General features: G+C 42.3%; 1 protein-coding gene across 2 annotated transcripts in view; it reads left to right on the top strand.

Annotated features, from left to right (window-relative positions):
• The window catches only part of tns3 (tensin 3), a 46,624-nt gene that overhangs the window by 15,530 nt on the left and 8,245 nt on the right, over positions 1–22,849 (top strand). For both annotated transcript variants that reach the window (XM_079819777.1, XM_079819776.1), the window contains exons 11-18: positions 553–618; positions 931–1,029; positions 3,542–4,258; positions 5,463–5,714; positions 7,759–7,865; positions 9,524–9,641; positions 9,760–9,837; positions 18,724–18,847. In XM_079819777.1, coding sequence (XP_079675903.1) covers positions 553–618; positions 931–1,029; positions 3,542–4,258; positions 5,463–5,714; positions 7,759–7,865; positions 9,524–9,641; positions 9,760–9,837; positions 18,724–18,847 — 1,561 coding nt within the window. The remainder of the gene's footprint in view (positions 1–552; positions 619–930; positions 1,030–3,541; positions 4,259–5,462; positions 5,715–7,758; positions 7,866–9,523; positions 9,642–9,759; positions 9,838–18,723; positions 18,848–22,849) is intronic.

Below are 22,849 nucleotides of genomic sequence, written 5' to 3' on the forward strand. Positions count from 1 at the left end.
AATAGTGGCAGAAACGATTTGCACCTCAGTGCTGTTGTACATTAAACGGTATATTATATTTATTAAAATTATTATATGGATGCCACCTTATTGGGACAATAAAGCCCTCCCTACACCTAGCCCTAACCGATAGACACTTTATAATTAGACACACATTAGACACATTATCCACTTTTCATTTTTATTGAATATAAATGCCTTTCCAATCTGAAATGTGATGGGAAAAGGGAGTAAAGCAAGTTCGGCAAAAGACGGATTCAAACTAAAATCGATTTGCATCAAAACTATCTACCTCACGCCTTACTCCTACACTACTGCTACTGTTGATAGACCAGCGTCTTCCATAGCTTTATCTGGCCCAATCAGACGTCAGTGGGCGGAGTTAGTGTACATAGACCCTCCAAATTAGTCCTAGGTCTTAAATGAGGTATGAGTTCAGTTCAGTACACACGGCTATAGACTGAAGGCGATATCATCAGATAGTTTCAGGACAGTTTCTTTGTGTTTCAGCATGTGTTGTGTTGTGTTGATATTCTGATGTTTCCATTTTAGATGCCAGGTTTCCAGATTATGGCAAAGTGGAGCTAGTGTTCTCTGATGGCCCTGAACGAATTTCAGGTTCGTTTTTTATGTATTGTTGTCAGCTAATGCTAAAATTGTTGAATGCTAACATTTCAACATCTGCACTTCATGTCCTAAACAAAACTGAATTGATCTGAATAATTACACTATTGTTTTCTGTAGAGCTGCTTTACGGCTGAATTAGAATGATGAACTTTGCAACATTAATTCCTTTATTTTCCTGTTTATTATTGTAAAATTGCTTTGAACCCATTTGTATAGTATAAAGCGATATAGAAATAAAGCTGACTTGACAATGTCGACGTGTACGTCTTAGGGACAGCTGTTAAACGTTTCTTTATCTGACAGGTTCAGAACGCTGGCTGAACGGTCCAGATGTGACCATCGACTACACCAGCACAGATTCTCTCTCTAAATGGGACTCCTATGGGAACATCTGCAGTGATGGTAGGATCCGAATACTTATTTGTAAAGGACATGTACTTGAGATGATGCTGAAGGAGCTCTGGCTACGCAAACACACTCATTGGTTGAGTGAATGATTCAATTACTTACCAATAAAGACATTCTTCTTTTTTTGTGAATGAATCAGTTTAGTCAATGATTTGTTTACTGAGACTTTTACTGAGGGTCTTTTTATTTGATATTTATTTAAGGTGTAATTCCTGATACCAGTATTGTTTCTGTTACTCAAGTTGACTTAGCCTCATGCTTTATAGTGCATGTGCTGCCTCGATATGTTGTTTTGCATAGTTGGGCAAAACTCAGTCTGTGTCTTTTTCTGTACTGTGGCTATGCTGTTGCACACACACACACACGCACGCACGCACACACACACGCACGCACGCACGCACACACACACACACACACACACACACACACACACACACACACACACACACACACACACACACACACACACACACACACACACACACTGAAACCACCCCAGAAGTCCAGGCATCTTTTTCTGACTGTGGTGAGGCATATGGCAGGACTTCCATGTCCCGCAGAATTCACACCCTTCTTAAACTGGCAAACACAGGAATAGTTTGCCCAAAATCACAGGTCCCCCACAGCTGTTTTGCATAAAACATATTCATGGAAACTAGTTCCAGCACCTTTAATAAAGAGGGTTTCATCAAGCACAAACAACAACTGTGCATTCCTGCGGCAGATTCAGGCCTTGTTTTCACACGCAAACGCTCAAAGCTCACAGGAATTCAACATCTCCGTACCGTCTCTGTCCTGAGGTTTGCATCTGTTTATATGCCGATGGGTTAGAGGAAATAACACAGGAAAATGTATAGTTTGATTTTAGTGCTGCTTTCTCAGGCAAGTGCACTACTATTGCTCATAGTTACTGAAGTGATTTGAACAAGTATGCAACCTAATATTAAGTATTGGAGATAATATTGGAGCCGTATTGCAACACAGACATAAGGACACCGTATTTCCATGTAATGCAACGTTTGCTCTGGCTTGTTTCATACAGAGAGAGCAGTGTGTTCATCGGCGCAGTGTTGGTTTAGCTGAACTGTGGCCGGTGTTGTTGACTCACACGGTTGTGTTGCGGAGGCTTTGGCAGGAAGAGCGACTGGAATTGTAATTACAGTGTTTTGTTTTTGCTTGCTAATTCTGGCTGCTTCGGATGACAAAACACAGGAAAAACACCATATAACTTCCTCCCATGGCCTCCCTCAAGATGCATCTGAAAAGCAAATTTAGGTGAAATGCTAGACTGACCTTGACTGAACGCTGATGAGATTTCTACAGTGAGTACTTCTGGAATATTCTGGGTTCAATCCCAGCAAACCTAAATATGTTCTATATGTTCTAAAAATCTGAGCTTCACATTCCTACTTTGAAAGCCTCAGAGTTGCTGAGCTTGCATTCTTCAGCTGTCAGTGGCTTGTTTGCAGACTGATGGACAGTCAGAGGTATTTTCTGTGTTAATGAACACTGATGGAGCTGAACTCACACTGAACCCGGGCATTCCTCCAAGCGTCGAGCACATCTGCTCCTCTGAGTGACTATAGGGTCTGTTAATTGAAGGCCTGTATGATGTGTTTGTTGGGGAAGAAGTTTGCTTTCATCTTCGGATTGAAGAACTTCTACTTTGTCATTTTGCATCCCATTGTTTTTTTCATCTCAACTTTACGGGACAGTCCCATTGAGTGACGTCTGATTCACGAACCTATCAATGTTTTGAACCAATTCTTTTGAAAGATCCGCTGCACTATAAGGAATTACTTTATTATAGTAAATCAACAGTCAAGGTAGCTATTGGATGGCATATTGATGTCTGATGTACTGATGATTTTTTTCCATAACCATAACACCAAAAGTTATAAGTATGGTTATTACAATATATTTCATTAATTTATATAATGTTGGTAGCCGTGTTGGTAAAATTGGTAGCCGTCTCCTTGATCAATGTACTGATAACCATTATAATAATACAGGTGGTACAGTAGAAACCATAATGAATTAGAGTTCATCAAAAGTTGCCTGCCCATAAAACAAGGCCAGTACTTGTGCAATATATAGAAACAAACACGGATAAAACATCTAATATAATATAAATAAATATTACTGTTTAATGTTACTTAGAAAAAATGAATTTCTCAGAATACACAGAAACTTTGACTAGCTATCAATGGAGAAATGTACCAGTCTAACCCTGATTCTCTGAAATGAGCTGTACGTCTCAGCACTTTCAGTGTTTTAACCCTCATGCACCGTTCATTTCTCCAGAGACCCCAGGCAATAAAATGGGATTTTGTTACATAATAATGTTGAAACAAATTGAAATGAAAACAGAAAATGTAAAAAAATACATTTAATTACAAATATTAACAAAATGCCATGAACATCATGAGTTGTCATATTGCTTGTTTCCTTCATGCTGTGTTTAGCTTGTCAATCAGTGAGTCACGTCTGTTTTTTTCTTCCCCAGTGGCTCCAACCCTGGACAGATGCTTGCTGAAGAGAGACAGCAGCAGAGGCTCTATTCCCTCCAGAGCCCAGCGGAGCCCCGATCACACGCTCTCGGCCAGCACCGACTCTGGCCTCTCCAGCGTCTCACTGCGCACCGACTGCTGGCCCGTGCCAGGGCCGAAAGCGCCGCAGCCCAGCCAGCAGGAGCGAGTGGAGCTCAAGCGACTGCTCAGTGGCTTCGGTCTGGACGAGGCGAGCCGAGGCGGTGCGCTGACCACCGGCCCTCCGCAGATCCACATGAACGGACGCTCACGGCCGAAAGAGCGCGAGACGGACATCTTGGATGACGAAGTCCTGACCTCACGGCACGACCTGTACAGCGTGGACAGTCTGGGCACACTCTCCTCGTCCTATCACAAGAGCAGCCAGAACTCGCTGCTGTCCGACGGCTTCGGCAGCCCCGGCCGTACAGACGAGTCCGTGCAGCAGCAGCAGCAGCACACGACGGCCATGGATGAGTATGAGCGGAGAGCCGGCTTCGCTCACAGAGGCGCGTCCCTCCCCATCAGCTCTCCAGGTCCCAGGCATCTGTTCCAGCACGGCGGGTACTCCACGCAGACCTGGGTCCATCAGCAGCAGCTGGTCGCTGCGCAGCAGTATCTGTACCTGCCAGAAGAGGACGGAGTTGAGCGGCGCTTCCAAAGCGACATGCAGGAGCTTCTGCCCAAACCCGCCGGTGAGCACACTAGTTTTTCAGGAAAAAAAATAAATAAATAGATTCGTATGGAATATCAAATGCAACACATGCTGATACATGAAGACTGAAAAACAGTGGTAAAAAGAGGAAAACAAGAGGTTAAAAAGGGTACAGGTGAGGCTGATTAATTGTCATAGTAACAAATAAGGGTAACTATGGTAACAAAGGCAGACAGGGGCTGCGTCCGAAATCTGGAACAGACACAGGACACATTTCAAGGCAGGAAGGCATCAAGACACGTCCAAATCTAATGTTAGCTTCACTTCCTGTTTCCTGAGATACCTTCATCTGATCGATTTTTAAAGGCAGCATAAATGTATCCTTCGCTGCTTTTGATATCCCACAATCCTGTGCTTTCCATTCTGTGACAGTTGAGCTGGGAAAAAAAGATGGCGTCCAAAAGTTGCGTTTGCTGGTCAGTTTGGTTGTAAATGTACGTTTTTTTTTTTTACCAACATTTTCCACTTTTGATGTCATTTCTAGCAAGAAATTACTAATGTAGTAATTAAATATTTGTTTAATTTTCATCAAAGCTCTCTCTATTTTGCTGTAGATCATTAAACGGTTACACTGCCTAAGAAGTCTGTCCGAAATTAGTTTTGTGAAGTGCCTTCAAGCACAAACACTGTCTTACAAGCCATTGTCTGATAAGGCAGCGAGGCAACGAGTCAGCTGCCTAGGTTTTCAGACGCAATGAGGGACTAAATGCAGGAAGAGAACATGGGCACAGCAAGACAAAAGAATATCAAAATAAAAGTCTAAGAACTCTAAACACAGGGACAGTTACTTAATGCAGGTCAGTATAATAATTGTTTGGCTTTTTACAACTGAATGTAACCATAAACTGAAGCTAAATTAGCTGTAAAACAAAGATTAACCTTAGAAGAAGAAAAAAGTTTGCTTATTATAAATAAAGTTAATGTTTGTTGTGATGTCTTCTCAAAATATGCTTCACATTTTTGGTTATTGGCTAACAAAAAAGGAAAATCATAAAAACAAATAAAGTCAGTAAAGCTGCCAATGTGTTCTGCACATCAAGACAAAAAAATATTTAAAGAAAGTTGTTTATTTTACTTTTTTCTATGGGGAGTGTTAATTTGCTTTTTGACAAACTGAACAAAACAGGTTTAAACCCTGATTTAGCTTAGACCAATATAAATGACGGTCATTTGTCTGTTTTCAGAGCAGAACAAACCTCCAGCGAGGCCTGAAACCCCTCAAAGCCGTGAGCCCGAACAGAAACATGACGAGGAGTTCAGCTCACTGACGCTGGACATCGACAACTCCATTCATCAGCTCAACCAGCTCATTCTGGACCTGGACCCCACTTTTGTGCCCGTTTCCACCAAATCCAGCTCATTGAAGAGAGCCGGAGCTCCGGACAGTAACGGTAACATGCAAAAGGATGGTGGCAGAGAGAGGAGTCATCAGATGGGTAAGATCTTACTGATCACACGCTGCCTTTCTGTAACATTCGTAGACTGGATCAGATTAGTGAAATATACCTCGCCATTAAACTGGAAACCTTTGAGTAGCAGCTCAGATCTTTAACCAGTAAACCGGTGTATTGGAGTGTAACACAAATAAGCACACAGAAAAATTCATATTCATCTGGTTATCATAAAATCAGCCTGAAAGAGTTATTGGGAACATGAAGCAGATGAATTCCATTAATAATTATTATATAATGATTTTTATTCTGTGTGAAGAATTGACCAGTCAAGTCAAGTCACCTTTATTTATATAGCGCTTTTTACAATGCAGATTGTATGGTGACCCATACTTGGAATTTGTGCTCTACATTTAACTCATCCAAGTGCACACACACCATGAACACACACCCAGAGCAGTGGACAGCCATATTGCTGTGGCGCCCGGGGAGCAGTTGGGGGTTCGGTGCCTTGCTCAAAGATCTCACCTCAGTCGTGGTATTGAGGGTGGAGGAGAGCACTGGTTATTCACTCCCCCGACCGACAATTCCTGCCAGACCTGACACTCCAACCCGCAGCCTTCGGGTTACAAGTCCGACTCTCTAACCATAGGCCACAACTCCATCCCAAACTCCATCAGGTGACATAATGGAGAGAAAAAAAACATTGGGAGCACAGTGTATGTTTATGATTCATGCAAGCATTACAAGTCAGAAGTCATATTAGATCGGAACATTCAGAATAGCTTGTTATCAAAGGTCCTGATTACACCTGGTATTAAGATGTGTTTTGGTCGATCGGATCACAGGTGTAAACGGGGTCTAAAACGTTTTGAGCTTGTCCACTTTCGACCATTTCCAGAGGTAGCAGAAAATCGTTCTGTGTGGTCTTGTCTGTCAGAGCAGAAACGAAAGCTGATGTTCTCTGTGTGTTTTTCTATCGTGAGCTTATTTTGTCCATTAGATCAAACGATCTGAAAAAGCCCATACATTTACCTGCCCATAGACCATCTCCTTGAAGATATCAGGACAGTGGTTGAAAGTGGACAGAAGAGACAGATTACAACACTAGGTGTAACCGGGAATGTGTCTCCCTCGTCTACTTGTGATCCGATCAACTAAAATACCAGGTGTAAACAGGGCCTCAGAGCTTGTTTTCAGTGATTGTCTGAGGCTCAATGTGTTTCGAAGGTCGTTCACACAATATACATCAATCAGGCATAACATTATGACCTAATACACTATTGTCTTGGTGCCCCTTTTGCTGCCAAAACAGCCCTGACCCGTCGACCCCTGAAGGTGTGCTGTGGTATCTGGCACAAAGATCCTTTAAGTCCTGTGAGTTGTGAGGTGGGGTCTCCATGGATCGGACTTGTTTGTTCAGCACATCCCACAGATGCTTGATTGGATTGAGATCTGGGGAATTTGGAGGCCAAGTCAACACCTCAAACTCGTTGTTGTGCTCCTCAAACCATTCCTGAACCATCCATTTTTGCTTCGTGGCAGGGCGCATTATCCTTCTGAAATAGGCCACAGCCATCAGGGAATACCAGAACATCAGAGTCCACACCACAACTATAATGATAATGACACTGAGAAATAATATCACAATATCACCACGATTTTTTCCAGCTGACGATAAAGACATTGACAGCCAACCAGAATCCATCCTGCTCTAAAGAGCTTGAGCATTTGAAGTGGCAGGCGACAAAACTGCAGCGCACTTATAATAAACAGAATTATATTGTCTGCTGGTGTGACGCTAATATAGTTAGCCTGTCTTTACAGTTATGTTTCTTGGTGTGAACAGGCCTTTGCTCTCAATACAGTTGAAGATCATCTTCGAAGACCTGTTAGAGGAGTCGAGTTGGCTGTGGCTGTTATTACTCCACAGTCTCCTCTTTATTCGTGATACTCTATGATCCAAAGAAATCAAACGATGATTGATGCCAGATGAATGTTTAGTGTGATCAGTCTCGTCCTCATTGTGTGTTGATGGTTGATAATTACGGGGCAGGACTGTGACTGTGTTTCCTTTGTGTTTCCTCAGAGGCCGGTGTTGTGTCGGAGCTCAGTGGAGCTCGTGAACACTCGTCCTGGACTCTGGATCACAGACACGCACTGACGCCGAGCACTGACCGTGAGCCTCACACACAGGTAGAACTCCTCCTGTCTGCGGATGCTTGTCCTGTGTCTAATGCCCTTCAGTTTTTATCAGATTTAGTCAACCTATGTTTAGTCAAGCTTTAGTTTGCTAAAATGCATTTTACTAGTCAGTGAAACTTTTAAACACGCTATATAACGGTTAAAAAGCCCTGATTCGGAGATTTAAACTTGTGAGATCTGGCAACCAATAGCATGAACGCTTTTCTGCTCTTTTTTGTTGAAGAAAATATAGAGGGGTTTTGGTCCCCTCTTTTTTTGTCAACAATATTGCATGTTGATTTAGTCTCAGATCGTGTTTAATGATGTCTATGTCATCTCGTCATCGTCTTGTTTTCGTTAATTACATTAACACTATGCACAGGAGACTCAACACACTCTGTGATTCACTACTAACAGAATCACATTCTAGTTCAGGGATGGGCAACTTGTGGCCCGTATAGGGCCTGTAATGTCTTTGAATACGGCCCGCTGGACAACTTGGATGATTCATTTGATACATTTGAAAAGTAAGTAATGAAAAGATTGAATTCAGATTATGATGTTAATACTAAATCAAACCAGAAGATTTCCAGTCAAGATATACAGCGTAGGATGTGCACACTAATGTTAAAGTTTACTAAAATTAGCAAAAATAAATGGAAAATTGACAATGAAAATTGTGTTTTCCTGTCAAGAAGGTAAATGGCCTGTCTTTACCAAGTTCAAGGGGTCACCTATATGTTTGGTTTGTTTGAAAATTAAATCTGTAATGAAAGATTTTAATGTAAATTGCCATTTCGCCACTGCTCTGTTCACAAAAGTGCTTTTCCACTGTCGGGCCGAAAAAGTGAATGGTAAGGAACAGTTCCAGTTGTATTTCCACTTGAGCCTGGTACGGCACGTTTACAAACTAAACATGCTATTTGAGCAACATGAACACACATTAATAATACAATTTAAAGAAATATCTGATATTTTCCATGACACATTCATGATTTACATCACCTATCGTGTGTAAACTCTTGCATTATCAAGACAACGAATGGCTCCTTTGTATTGCATTCCAAAGATCTCCGTTATCAGCCCCACAGTGGAAAACCTTTTTGCCATATGCATGACAGAAATATATGCACATATTTTTATATTATTATGTTCTTAAACATTTTTTAAAATAGTATTTTTATTCATGGTAATATGTGGATGTGGATTATGGTAATTCCATTTGGAACAACTATTATTTGAATAAGCATTTTTCTGTTCTCTGAGGTTGAGATGAGTATTCTCTAGGCTTGGAAACAAAATTAGGACATCTGCACATTTGTTGCAAACTTAAAGACAATGCATTTGAGATGTTTATATTTGCTTTTGGGGGGATATTGCCTGTCAACTGACAACAAAGTTTTCCATTTGTATTAGCATAATTGCATAATTTTTATATTTAATAAAATCTTATTGTTGGCAAATACATTGATTTCCCTTACTAAAAAGTATATTGCGTAAAGCGGTGTAAAAGGTGGGAGTGTGGATTAGTAATCTGGCCCCTTGGTATGTTGCCCATCAAACTATCGAAGTTGCCCATCCCTGCACTAGTTCAAAGCAATTTAGAAAATACTATTCCTGCATTAGGTGATTTGGCCATTAACTCGAGTGATTGTGTTTGTGTGTGTCAGTCTGCATCAGTGTTCAGAACAGATGGTGTTCAGTACTCATCTCACACTGCACTAGACGCTAGCAGTGACGTGATGCCCTCAACCCCAGCTTTCCCCATCTCACCAACCACTCCATACGGTAACACACACGCGCGCACACACACACACCATCCATATCTGCACACATCCAGGGTTCATATGTTGACTGTGTGTACTGTAAGTGTGATTGATCTGTTGTTATGTGTGTGTTGATCCAGTGAAGAACATGATGATGAACTATTCACCATTCAGACAGACTCCGTCTCCTTCATTTGGATCCTATCGAGTTGAACACGGTAAATCACACCTTTGTTTTAAGATGAGATGTTTTGTTCCAGTCGTTTTCTTTTTTCTAAAATGCTCGTTAATTTTATCGTGTTGGACTAAAACTCAAGACCTTGCTCGGACAGGGTATAACAACTTCCCCATCTTTTTGTCAACTTGTTTTCTTTCAAGTAGCACAGGTTTCGTATTTCTTTGATCTGATTGATCATATGCCTGAGATCATGCTCTTCTGTGTTTTTGAGGAGAATAAGCTTGAATGAACTGTTTTACCTCAAACACTGAGGTGAATGAGCTTAGATCAATGAGGCCTGTTACTAGTATGATGTTTTGGATGTGTTATGTACGCATGTGCGGGATGCGGGGGGGGGGGGGGGGGGGGTGTTTAGTAAAGCTTCCATGTTATAAGCACACTGTCTACTGTCCGTTCCTTACTAATAATATAACATCGTGTCAGAAGCGGACTTACCTCACTTTAGTGTTAATTTCGTCAGACGAGACGAGACTAAATATGTTCGTTTACGACCTTTTTTTCCATGACAAAGACGAGACGGAGACTGCACCAATGTCCAAAAACACTGACTAAGACTAAATTAACAGGCATTATTGTTGACGAAAAAGGATGAGACTAAAATGTTTTGCATAAAATAAAAACTAAGATAAAATCTCTCTTCATTTTCGTCTACAATTGTCTCTATTTTTTCTCATGAGATGAATATTCAGCTGTTCAAAATATTCCGAAAGAGTTCGCGCTGTTGCTCGAGTAGGCTACAGGTCTCTCTCATACTCCGCCTGCGCGCATGGTCACGTGGTTCCCGGAGCGCTCAATACTTCTAGCGCTGTGTCCTTACATGTGAATGGCTTAAGGCCAATTTATACTTCTGCGTCGAGTGTACGCCGTAGGCTACGCGCGTAGCCGATGCCGTCGTGAGCATTTATACTTCTGCGCTGTTGTCTGCGTCAATGTGCAATTACACATGCAGACGCTAGGAGGCAGTGTCCTCGGGCATGTTGGTGTAATCAAGACAACAGCCGAAGAAGAAGCAGCTTGATGTGTAGAATCTGTACATTCATGTCGGAATATCAGCAGCAGTGAGAGAGCGGCTTTTCTTGCAGCTTGAGTTGTTGTATCTAATACAAATTTAGCATCTCTAGTTGATTAGTAAAGTTAAATAAGGCGATCTGGCGCTGGAATGCATTTGTGAAACTATGCGGAGCTCGTGGCCGCTGTTTTCAGCAGCAGTGGCTCAGCAAGCGATTGTTGTTGCGGAGACTTCATAATATACCCTAATGTGTCCCTGTTCTTGATATACAATTACTGATTAACATGTTTGGTTTTAATGAGAAAATAAATAAACTATATTCAGCGGATCTATGTATTTATTTACTACCATAAAGAATCGCTGGACTGCAAAATAGTGTGTTATAGCAGACGTAAGGAACTATCATCCAATTTCTGGACACACACACACACACACTCCTATCGCAGATTTTTTATTTATTTATTGACCTGAGGGAAGGGTTCTGGCAGACCAATCACAGCGCTTGCGGTCCGCGTAGAATTGACGCGTTGTTACATTTTTGGAGAGGTGCGCGTCAGGCTACGGCGTAGGGTACGGCGTATCCAACGCGTCTATGCGTAGGGTACGCCGTACCCTCTGCGTGCACTCGACGCAGAAGTATAAATTGGCCTTTAAGCCGCGAAAGTTACACAACAGCTTCACTATACAGGTGTTTGCAGCAATTTTTGGTAAACCATACAGCATAGTGTGCGTCAGCCACATTTACAGTATCATTTTATTTTGGAGAGTGGTAGAGATGCAACATTGTTAACATTAATATTAATGTTTTTCTTGTATTTAGCCCTCAGGTATTCCTTACTAATTAAGTCACACTTGCTCATTGATGGTCAAATGTGACCATACACCTTAACTATTTTAAAAATAAATAGCCTACATTTTAATTCAATAATATTTATTGAATATTTTGAGGAGATCTTTTGGTACTAAATACTATTTGTGCAATACTTATGGTCCATTAATGACCACTTAAAATATTTTTCTTCTAATATTTTTATTATTTATATTACAATTACTGTGTTAATTAAGGTTAAAATAGAGAATTCCACTGCAAAGAGGCAAATTAGAGCCATTTTGTGGCTGGAAAAATAAAAAAATTCACTTGTAATGCCATTACCCACTGGTGCCTGTATGGCTCTTTAATAAATATACATGTAGTCTAGTTGCTCAAAAAAGTATTGCAGATCATAACTGCTTACTTATTTGTGAAATTTTGAAATGTTAATAATAGTGAATAGTAAAGAATGCAAGCAAATATAATATAACCCCAAAAAAGTGTAAAAAAAACGTATTTTTCCTTATATGTACAGTCGGCTATGTACATATGAATTCATACTGAATCAAGATCAAAAATCAATATTTGTGCCCATCATATCATAAGCTAATGCTGATTTTAGGCATCTATGCTGTAAATCAACCAGTTAGCTATGGTGTTGTGGCACATTATGCAGGTTATTTTATGTAACTTATTTTGCCACAAAATATATTGAGTTTTCCTTTGACTAAGGCTAGACTAAAATGACTAGACTTTTGGTCGACTAAAACTTGACTAAGATACCTTGAGTTGTCTTTTGACTAAAACTAGACTAAAATGACAAGACTTTTAGTCGACTAAAACTTGACTAACAAAAAAAGATATGTGAATGACTAAATATGACTAAAACTAACAAGGACATTTGGCACAAGACTAAGACTAAGACTAAATTAAAAATAGGTGACAAAATTAACACTACCTCACTTTCCAAGAGATGACAGTCATCCACACCAGCTCGGCAAGTATAAGAGTTTGTAAGTGTAACGTACTGCTCCGAGAGACACAGGTAGTGGATCCAAACGCAGCTTTATTGAAAGGATAATACACAGTCAAAACACAGTCAGGCAGTCCAAACAAACAAACAAACACAACAAGGCAGGGAACACGGGCAAAAGAGTAATCCAAGAACAGGCAGGTAATCCAAAAACCGACAGACAAGAAACCAGGGAGAATGCTCAGAATTGCAAAGAATGACTGAGATAACCAGGCTTATGTAGGTTGAAGTAAACAGGGTAATGAGACACAGGTGAATGTGATCAGGGATGATAAATCCGGGCAAAGGATTATGGAAAATATAGTCTGAGATAGTATGGCAATAGTCCGGGGTGGAGTGCCCTTTGGTGGTAAATCACGGGTACTCTCACTGGTGATCATGACATAGCCCCCCTCCTAAGGAGCGGCTTCTTCCTGTGGAGCGGAAGAGGGCCTGGAGACTGAGGCAAAGCAGGAGGCCAAGGCAGAGCAGGCTGGGCAGATGACCAGGGTGGCGCAGGCCGGGCAGGCGGCAAGGGCGAAAAAGGCTGGGCAGATGACCAGGGTAGAAGGGCTGACCACCATGGCGGAACAGACAAGCCCCACAGCAGTGCAGATGGAATTGAAGACCCCCATGGCGGAGCAGACGACACCACAGCAGTGCAGACGGTCTTGAAAACCCCCACGGCGGAGCAGACGGCCACCACAGCAGCGCAGACGGGTTTGAAGACACCCACGGCGGAGCAGGTGGCCCGGTCGGAGTCCTCTCTGGACTCAGGGCAGGAGACGGAGTCTTCTCTGGATTCGGGGCAGGTGGCGGAGTCCTCTCTGGACTCGTGACAGGAGGCAGAGTCCTCACTGGACTCGTAACAGAAGGAGGCGGAGTCCTCTCTGGACTCGTGATGTAAAGAGGAGGAGCTCTCTCTGGACTCTAGCCACGGGGTGGGACTGGAGCCTTCTCTGGGCTCTGGTCAGGGGCTGGAGCCCTCTCTGGACGCTGGTCAGGGGCTGGAGCCCTCTCTGGACGCTGGTCAGGGGCTGGAGCCCTCACTGGACACTGGTCAGGGGCTGGAGCTGGAGCCATCTATGGGCACTGGTCAGGGGCTAGAGCCATCTCTGGATGCTGGTCAGGGGCTGGAGCCATCTCTGGACGCTGGTCAGGGGCTGGAGCCATCTCTGGACGCTGGTCAGGGGCTGGGGCCATCTCTGGATGCTGGTCAGTGGCTGGAGCCATCTCTGGACTCAGGGCAGGAGACGGAGTCTTCTCTGGACTCGGGGCAGGTGGCGGAGTCCTCTCTGGACTCATGACAGGAGGCAGAGTCCTCACTGGACTCGTAACAGAAGGAGGCGGAGTCCTCTCTGAACTCGTGATGGAAGGAGGCGGAGTCCTCACTGGACTCGTGACAGAAGAAGGCGGAGTCCTCTCTGGACTCCTGACGGAAGAAGGCAGTGCCCTCTCTGGACTCATGATGGAATGAGGCGGAGCCCTCTCTGGACTCGTGACGGAAGGAGACAGAGCCCTTTCTGGACTCGTGATGGAAGGAGGCGGAGCCCTCTCTGGACTCGTGATGTAAAGAGGTGGAGCTCTCTCTGGACTCTAGCCACGGGGTGGGACTGGAGCCTTCTCTGCGCTCTGGTCAGGGGCTGGAGCCCTCTCTGGACGCTGGTCAGGGGCTGGAGCCCTCACTGGACGCTGGTCAGGGGCTGGAGCCATCTATGGGCACTGGTCAGGGACTGGAGCCATCTCTGGATGCTGGTCAGGGGCTGGAGCCCTCTCTGGACGCTGGTCAGGGGCTGGAGCCCTCACTGGACACTGGTCAGGGGCTGGAGCCATCTATGGGCACTGGTCAGGGACTGGAGCCATCTCTGGACGCTGGTCAGGGGCTGGAGCCATTTCTGGATGCTGGTCAGGGGCTGGAGCCATCTCTGGACGCTGGTCAGGGGCTGGGGCCATCTCTGGATGCTGGTCAGTGGCTGGAGCCATCTCTGGACACTGGTCTGTAGCTGGAGCCATCTCTAGGCCATCTCTCATAAACTAACAGACAATTGCCAGAATGGAGTCCTTCAAGACGAAATGATAAGAGACATACCGGTAGTTGGAATACGAGATCACAGACCTTCAGAGAGACTACGGCTTGACCCTGAGCTCACACTCAGTAAAGCAATCACAAAGATAAGACAAAGTGAAAAAAAAGCAGCAGACGATCTTAAGACAAGCAAGTGGTGACTCAAATGAGGTAAACATGGACATGCTAAATACAAAGTAAAACCAAAATTCGGGCCGCAAAGATGACCAGACTGTATAACATACAATGAAGCCAGCAAGGGATGTGGCAGATGTGGAAAGCCACAAGCACACTCACTTTTCAACTGTCCAGCGAGGGAGGTTGAGTGCAGGAAGTGCAAGAAAAAAGGCCACTTAGCAGAAAGAAAGAAATGACTGGATGAAATATATAATTGTGATGAGACAGAGAGCATAGAGAATGTGTTCTTGGGAGTTGTAAAGGCTGTTAATTCAACGGATATCTGGCAAAAGTCCATTGCAGTGAACGGTGAGCAAATTATTTTCTAACTGGCTACAGGAGCAGCAGCAACAGCCATCCCAGAAAGTATGTACTCATAGTGGAGCCACAGTGTTCTCAAAAAAATCTGTGTGGACCAAGCAACATGTCAATACAGGTGAGAGGGCAGTCTGAAGCATTAATTTGTCATCAGGGAAAAGTGATAAAACACCCAGTGTTTGTGATACCAAGACTTGTGTCCCCTCTCCTTGGACTACCTGCCATAAAAGAGCTGGACTTACTTCACACAGTAGATGCAATTCAAACATCTGACACAAACTACAAAGATCGGTTCCCCAAAGTATTCACAGGACTTGGAATACAGGAAGGAGCATGCAAAATCAAACTCAGAGTCAACCACTATATTTGCTCTGTGGGTCCCTCGTTGACTGCCCTTGCCCTTGATGAATAAAGTCAAAGAGGAGCTGATAAGAAGTCATAGCACCCATCGAAGAAGCAACAGAGTGGTGTTCAGGTATGGTGATAGTGCCGAAACCAAATGGCAATATTTGAATCTGCATTGATTTAACACATCTGAACAACAATGTCTGCAGAGAAAGACATATTCTTCCTGCAGTTGATGAAACACTGGCTAAACTATCAGGCACAAAGTGTTCACTAAAATGGATGCTTCTGCTGGATTCTGGCAGATTCCGTTGCAGAAAGATTCGGTCCCACCTTCATTATGCCTTATGGAAGATACTGTTTTCACTGCCTTCCGTTTGGCATTTCCTCAGCACCTGAACACTTTCTGAAACGTCTGCCACAGCTGCACGAGGGCCTGGAGGGCAAGTTGTGCCATGGAGATGACATCCTGGTGTTCGGTGCTACATGCAAAGAACATAATGCAAGGCTTCTCAAGGTGCTGAGCGTTTGGAACGGAAAGGTTTGACACTGAAGGAAAAATATCAATTTGCAGTGCCTCAAGTTAGGTTCTTAGGACACATCGTCAGTGCAGAAGGCATACGAGCGGACCCAGACAAAATAAAAGCTATCAAAGAAATGCCAGAGCCTAAAAATATGGCTGATGTCAAGAGATTCCTCGGCATGGTGAATTACATCAGAAAATTTTCACCCAACATTGCAGAGCTTACTGGACCCAAAAGAGACCTGCTCAAAGCTGAAAATGTCTGGGCGTGGGGGAGTCCATAACAACAAGCTTTTGAAAAAGTCCGGCACAAACTCAGCTCTTCGGAAGTATTAGCACAGTACTGTCCAGATCGACAGACCAGAGTTTCAGCTGGTGCTTCTTTCTTTGGATTAGGTGGAGGACTATCTCAGCTGCAGCCTACAGGTGAATTGAGACCTGTTGCCTTCATTTCAAGGAGTATGACACCTACGGAGAAAAAGTTTGCACAAATTGAGAAGCAGGCCCTTGCAATCACTTAGCCTTGTGAAAGATTCCAAACCTATCTTCTTGGACTGGATTTTGAGGTCAGGACTGACCACAAGCCACTAGTCATTCTACTAGGCTCGAAACCGCTGGATGACCTACCTACACGATCATGCACATTGCTGGGAAAAATCTGATCACAGCAGACACGCTCTCCAGAGCTCCACTCAAAGGAAATTCATCTGAAGCAGACATAAAAAGAGAGGAAGAGGTCAAAGTGTATGTTGATCATATCATCCAACAATTGCCAGCAACAAGCTTGCTCAAATAAAGAGGGCTCAGGAAGAGGACTAAGTTTGCAGACTGGGAAGTTCTCTTGTTCGCATGGGCTGAGATGGACAAAAAAAGTATTCCACCACACCTAGCATTGTTTTGGCACCACAGACATGACCTGCTCATTGCAGAGGGCTTGCTGATGAAAGGAAAGAGACTTGTGATACGTAGCAGTATGCAAAAAAAAGTCCTAGAGAAGTTGCACCAGGGACATCAAGGCATCATGCTTGGCAAGAGTACTTGGCCAGGTATAATAAAGCAAATCAAAGACAAAGTGTGAAACAGGTATAAAAAAACAGCTACAATCACCCAGAAATCCTGTTGACGATTCCTTTACCTTCATGACCAAGGCAGAGAGTGGCAGCAGATATTTTCCACTGGAAAAAGGGTAATTACATTCTACTGATTTAATTTTACACACTCTACATAGAAATTGCTTCACTCACTTCAACAACAACAAAACAAACAATGGAGAAACTTAAATCGATGTTTGCTTGCCACAGGGTCCCAGAAGTCCTAGTTACAGACAATGGGCCACAGTATGCAGCATCAGACTTTGCAAAAGACTATGATTTCCATTATGTGACCAGCAGCCCACACTATCCTCAAAGCAACTGGGAAGCAGCAGGAGCAGTGAGAACTGTTAAAACACTACTGAGTAAAAGCGAGGACCCTCACAAAGAACTTATGGCTTACAGAGCTACGCCATTAGCATCAGGAGCTTCACCTGCTCAACTCTTGATGGGACGGAAAAGCAGAACTTCTCTCCCAGTGAGTCCTTCCACAGTGAAACCAGCCTGGCCGAACCTCAGCACCTTCAAGAGTAAGGACAAAGAGTTGAAGTAAAACAGTCTATGTGGTACAATAAACGCCACAGAGCACATACAAAACCAGCTCTACAGACTGGGCAATCTGTCTGGATTAAAAATGTACCAAATTCAGGTAGAGTCACAACTCCTGCTGATACTCCACGTTCATACATCGTAGAAGGGCAGACCGGTAATCTGAGAAGACATCATTCCCATCTGAGAGCAGTTCCTTCACAGCCATGAGAGATTTGGAACTGTGTTAGAAGCAGAGTGGGTAGTTGAAAGAAAAGAAGTTGACAAGAAGATTGAATAATTTAGCATAATGAAAGATTTATAAGTATTTTAAAAGGTCTGTCATTTTTGACCCAGAACAAATGGTACCAAATGGTTACTCTCAACAATAAGGTTTCATTTGTTAACATTATTTAACATGAAATAACAATGTAAAACACTTCTAAAATGTATTATTCTTAGTTAATGTTATTCTGAACATTTACTGATACATTATTAAAATAAAAGTCGTATGTGTTAATATTATTTAATGGACCTATGCCAACATGATCTAACAGTTGTGTTTTTATTAGCTAACGTTAAAAAATATTAATTAAAAAAAAAATACTGTAACAAATGTTTTGCTCATTGTTAATGTGGCAGGGTCATCAGGTAATGGAGAAGACGAGGGTACACTCTGCTACATTAATATTAGTTAATGCATTAACTAATGTTACAGCCAGTTTAAACATGCTTTTAAACAGAAGCCAACAAATGGCTCCGCCCCACCCTCACCTCATTGGCCGGGCTGCCAAAAGATGGCTCCGCCTCACCCTCACCTCATTGGTCAGGCTGATTGTGACACTCAAACAAATGAAAGTGTGCATGGAGTAACAGAGAGGCAGTGTCACAGTGATGCTAATGTACAGCTGTGATTTCACTGTTGACACCACATTTAATTGTTTTATAAGCAGATGTGAAAGAGCAGTGCACATGTTATTCTTTCAGACACAAGAGAGAATGCAGGATTTATGGGACACACAGCTTCAGATGAAACTTTACAGCATCCCAATCACAGAGCGTACGTCCAGCCCGCCATCTGTGAGATCATGTCATTCTCCGACAGCTACAGGTACATTCATTCATTCATCATTATCTTATCTTATCTTATCTTATCTTATCTTATCTTATCTTATCTTATCTTATCTTATCTTATCTTATCTTATCTTATCTTATCTTATATTATCGTCATTGCACAGCTACAAATTCAAGTGCAACTCCTTGTGGTAAAAGTAGCACACAACAAGCAAACTCGACATTGCAGCAAGAATAGATAAATAAATAAGCAGTTAAAAGTATATTGCACAATCCCATGTGTAATATGTATTGCACAGTCAAATGTATTACTCAGTCTCTTAAATAATTATGAGTTTAGTTCTTTTATGGTACTTGGATAAAAACTGTTCATAAGTCTAGAGGTGCGGGCCCGAATGGACCTGTAGTGTCTCCCCGAGTGAGAACAGTCCTTGATTATGACTGCTGCATGGCACAGACATCTGGCTCTGTATCAGTCACTCTCCTCATTGTCCTCAAAAAGTACAGTCGCTGCTGTTCTTCTTTCACAAGGGCATTGGTGTTCACAGACCATGTGAGGTCCTGAGAGATGTATTTTCCCAGGAATTTAAAATCATTGACCCTCTCCACAATGCCCCATTGGATGTAAAGAGGGGTAGGTTCCTCCTTCTTCCTCCTAAAATATATCACCAGCTCCTGTTTTTGAGTAGTTGAGTGCCTGATTGTTGTCAGAGCACCAGGCAGTGAGTTTTTAGACTTCCATCTCTGTAGGGAAACTCATCGTTATTATATCAGTCCCAATACGGTAGTGCCGTCTGCAAACTTGATGATAATGTTGCTATCATGGATTGGTGCACAGTCATGGGTGTATAGAGTGTATAGCAGAGGACTCAGTGCATAGCCCTGAGGGACCCCAGTGCTGAGGGCCAGGACCGAGGAGTGATGGGACCCCATCCTTGATCCATCTGTAAGTGTGGTGGCTGGCACCCAGACTGTGGAGTTTGGACACCATTCTGCTAGTGGGTGATGATATTAAATGCAGAGCTAAATACACAAACAGCTTTCTCGCATATGAGCCGGGTTGCTCCAGATGTGTTAACACAGTGTTGATGGCATCTCCTGCTGACCTATTGGCTCTATATGTGAACTGGTGCTGATCCAAACTAAGAGGGAGCAAGCACTTAGGGATAGTTCACCCAAAAATGAAAATTGCCCCGTAATTTACTCACCCTCAAGCCATCCTAGATGTATATGTATATTATCTTCTTTCAGACTAACACAAACATGGCAATCCTGATTTTGAAGTCCAAAAAAGCACATCAATCCATCATAAAAGTAAACCATACAACTCCATGGGGTTAATAAAGGCCTTCAGAAGCGAAGCCATGTGTTTGTGTAAGAAAACGACAAAGTATTTAGGAGTAGTGTAAGCTTTGAAGCCTCTCGCTGTTCAAACAAACTCAAGCTTCTCTTATCTAATATCGAAAACCTCCAATATTTCTCAGAAAAAAATCTCCTTTTAAACTTCTAATTTGTGACTGGTGTTTTGTTTTGCTCTATCCTCTGCGCTTCTGCGTTCGTCAATCCGTCATTCGTCGGGTCAGGGGGTCGCTTTTGGCTATGGATATGTTTCTTACACAAACGCATTGTTCCACTTCAGAAGGCCTTTATTAACCCCCTGGAGCCGTATGGATTACTTTTATTATAGATGGATGCACTTTTTTGAATTTCAAAATCTTGCATTATCTTGCAAAATCTTGGATTAGCCAGGATATTTTTTTTACAAACTCTGATTGTATTCGTCTGAAAGAAGAATGTCATATACACCTAGGATGGCCTGAGGGTGAGTAAATCATGGGGTAATTTTTCACTTTCGGGTGAACTATCCCTTTAATGTGCATTAACACCAACCTTTTAACAACTGAAGAAGTGTGTATCTCCATGTCTGCTACATTTTGGCTGGTGACTCAGAATATTTTTGTGTTGTTTGTTTGGGAGCGGAGCATGCACAGCTCTTGAGGGGGCTGACTGCATGCATTGTGAGTGTCTCTCTGTGAGAGTGCTTGGCTCTTTTCTCTGAAAAAGCTCATGTTCCCATGGTTTGAGTCAGGCAGACACGGCGTCTCAGATCAAGGGGGTCAGAAATGGAGTTGGCGGAAGAACTTGAGATGGGCTCTGCCTTTTCGCTGTCACCTGCCAACCCAGAATTCTTTGTTTAAGATCCAGAAGCACGCCTGGCAGTTTCTTCTAATCTGAACGAGGGCCCTGTGTTGCCTATGTCTGGCTCTTCCCTCTCCCCACTTATGCTGAGTTATTGGAGGTTGTGACTCGAGGTATGGTTACATTGAGTCTTGACTGGCTAGCCAAGGAGCATTAGCGTCATCGAGAAAGTAAATTAGATGAACACTTCCTCTGGCAGAGCACATACTCCGCTCTAGAGCCTGACATTTTTTCCTGCATCTCAGAGCTCTGTTCACAGTAAATGCTGCTCCACACAAACTCTCTCTTCATGTGCCATTTGTTTGTTTTACCAATAATGTGCATTTTGGAATGGATATAAAGTCAGACGTGCTTTGTTTCACTTTGCGCAAAGTGTTGCACTGTTATCATTTACATGCGTGGACTGGAGCATCTCAGCAGCTCAGTTAACAAACTGCTGTGAGTTTGTGTTGCTTGTAACATTAATTTGGACACAAAACGAGTGCCATTTCACCAGATTTGTAACATAAATCATAAAAAATCGCCAACACAGGAGAATACAGCCATATGTTTCTAAATATGCAAATTGTTGTTCATCGCGATTTCAAAATAAAAGTTTAAACCCTCGCTCTGAGTTTGCCATGTTTTGATGTCCACATGTTCTTGTTCAAGAAATTATAGTGGCTTTAGGATTTCTATTGTAAAGAAGTGGCCAAATATTAAAGATTAAGTGAAAATTTGAATTAAATGTTGTTTGGCCAATATTAAGAATTTGATCTGCTGTAAGGTGTGACAACAATCACCAGGTTGTTGGCGCCCTCTGCAGGTATTTGTTATAATACATACATAAGATGATTGTTTACATTATGTATATTACATTATATATTTTAACAGTGTTGTTCAATAAACCACATGATTATTTCCTTTTGACAGGGCCGTAACCACAAAGTCCCCCTCAATAATTGGAAATGGCCAAATTGTCCCAAAATTTGATATTTTTAATGCTGCTCCCCTTTACGCACCGCTCTGTTTGTTGTAGTCTAACAGCACTTGTCAATTTTAAAATTATGGCCAATCAGGTCAAAGAAGGCGGGGTTTAATGTTCACTGAATATGTGTGACTTCCAATGCCACGCTTTTAGCTTTTCCAGTGAAAGAGTGTGTGCGTGGTAAGATATAAGTAGCTAAACATTTAATATTTGACAACTTTTTTTACGATGGATATGTTTAACGACTCACAATAACATACAGTGATGCAAATTACTCAACTTGTTTAATGTAATTTCGCTATTTTGAATTGAAAATATAATTTAAAAGATGTCTTTCATCAATGATGTCATTCATCAATTTTTGACCTATTAGACATAGAAACAAGTGAATATGTGCATATTTTTAAATAGATAGATGCTATTTACACCAAGTGCAAATAGTAATAGATGCTATTTACACCAAGTGTTAATAGCAACTAGATTCTATTTACACTCAGTAAAAATAGCATATTTTCTTAATGATAATTGCTGTTTACACTAAGTGCAAATAGCAATAGATGCTATTCACACCAAATGCAAATAGCGATAGATGCTATTTACACCAAGTGTTAATAGCAACTAGATTCTATTTAACATATTTTCTTAGTGATAGATGATATTTACACTAAGTGCAAATAGCTGTAGATGCTATTTACTAAGTGAAATAGCATACTAAGTTGATATACTCTATTTACACCATATAGCAGTTATTTGCAACATGTGTAAATACACTCTAAAAAATGCTGGGTTAAAAATAACCCAAGTTGGGTTAAAAATGGACTAACCCAGCAATTGGGTTGTTTTATCCCAGCAATTGGGTTGTTTTAAGCAAAC

Source organism: Gobio gobio (assembly GCF_949357685.1).
Source record: "Gobio gobio genome assembly, chromosome: 6".
In the NCBI taxonomy this organism is placed as follows: Eukaryota; Metazoa; Chordata; class Actinopteri; order Cypriniformes; family Gobionidae; genus Gobio; species Gobio gobio.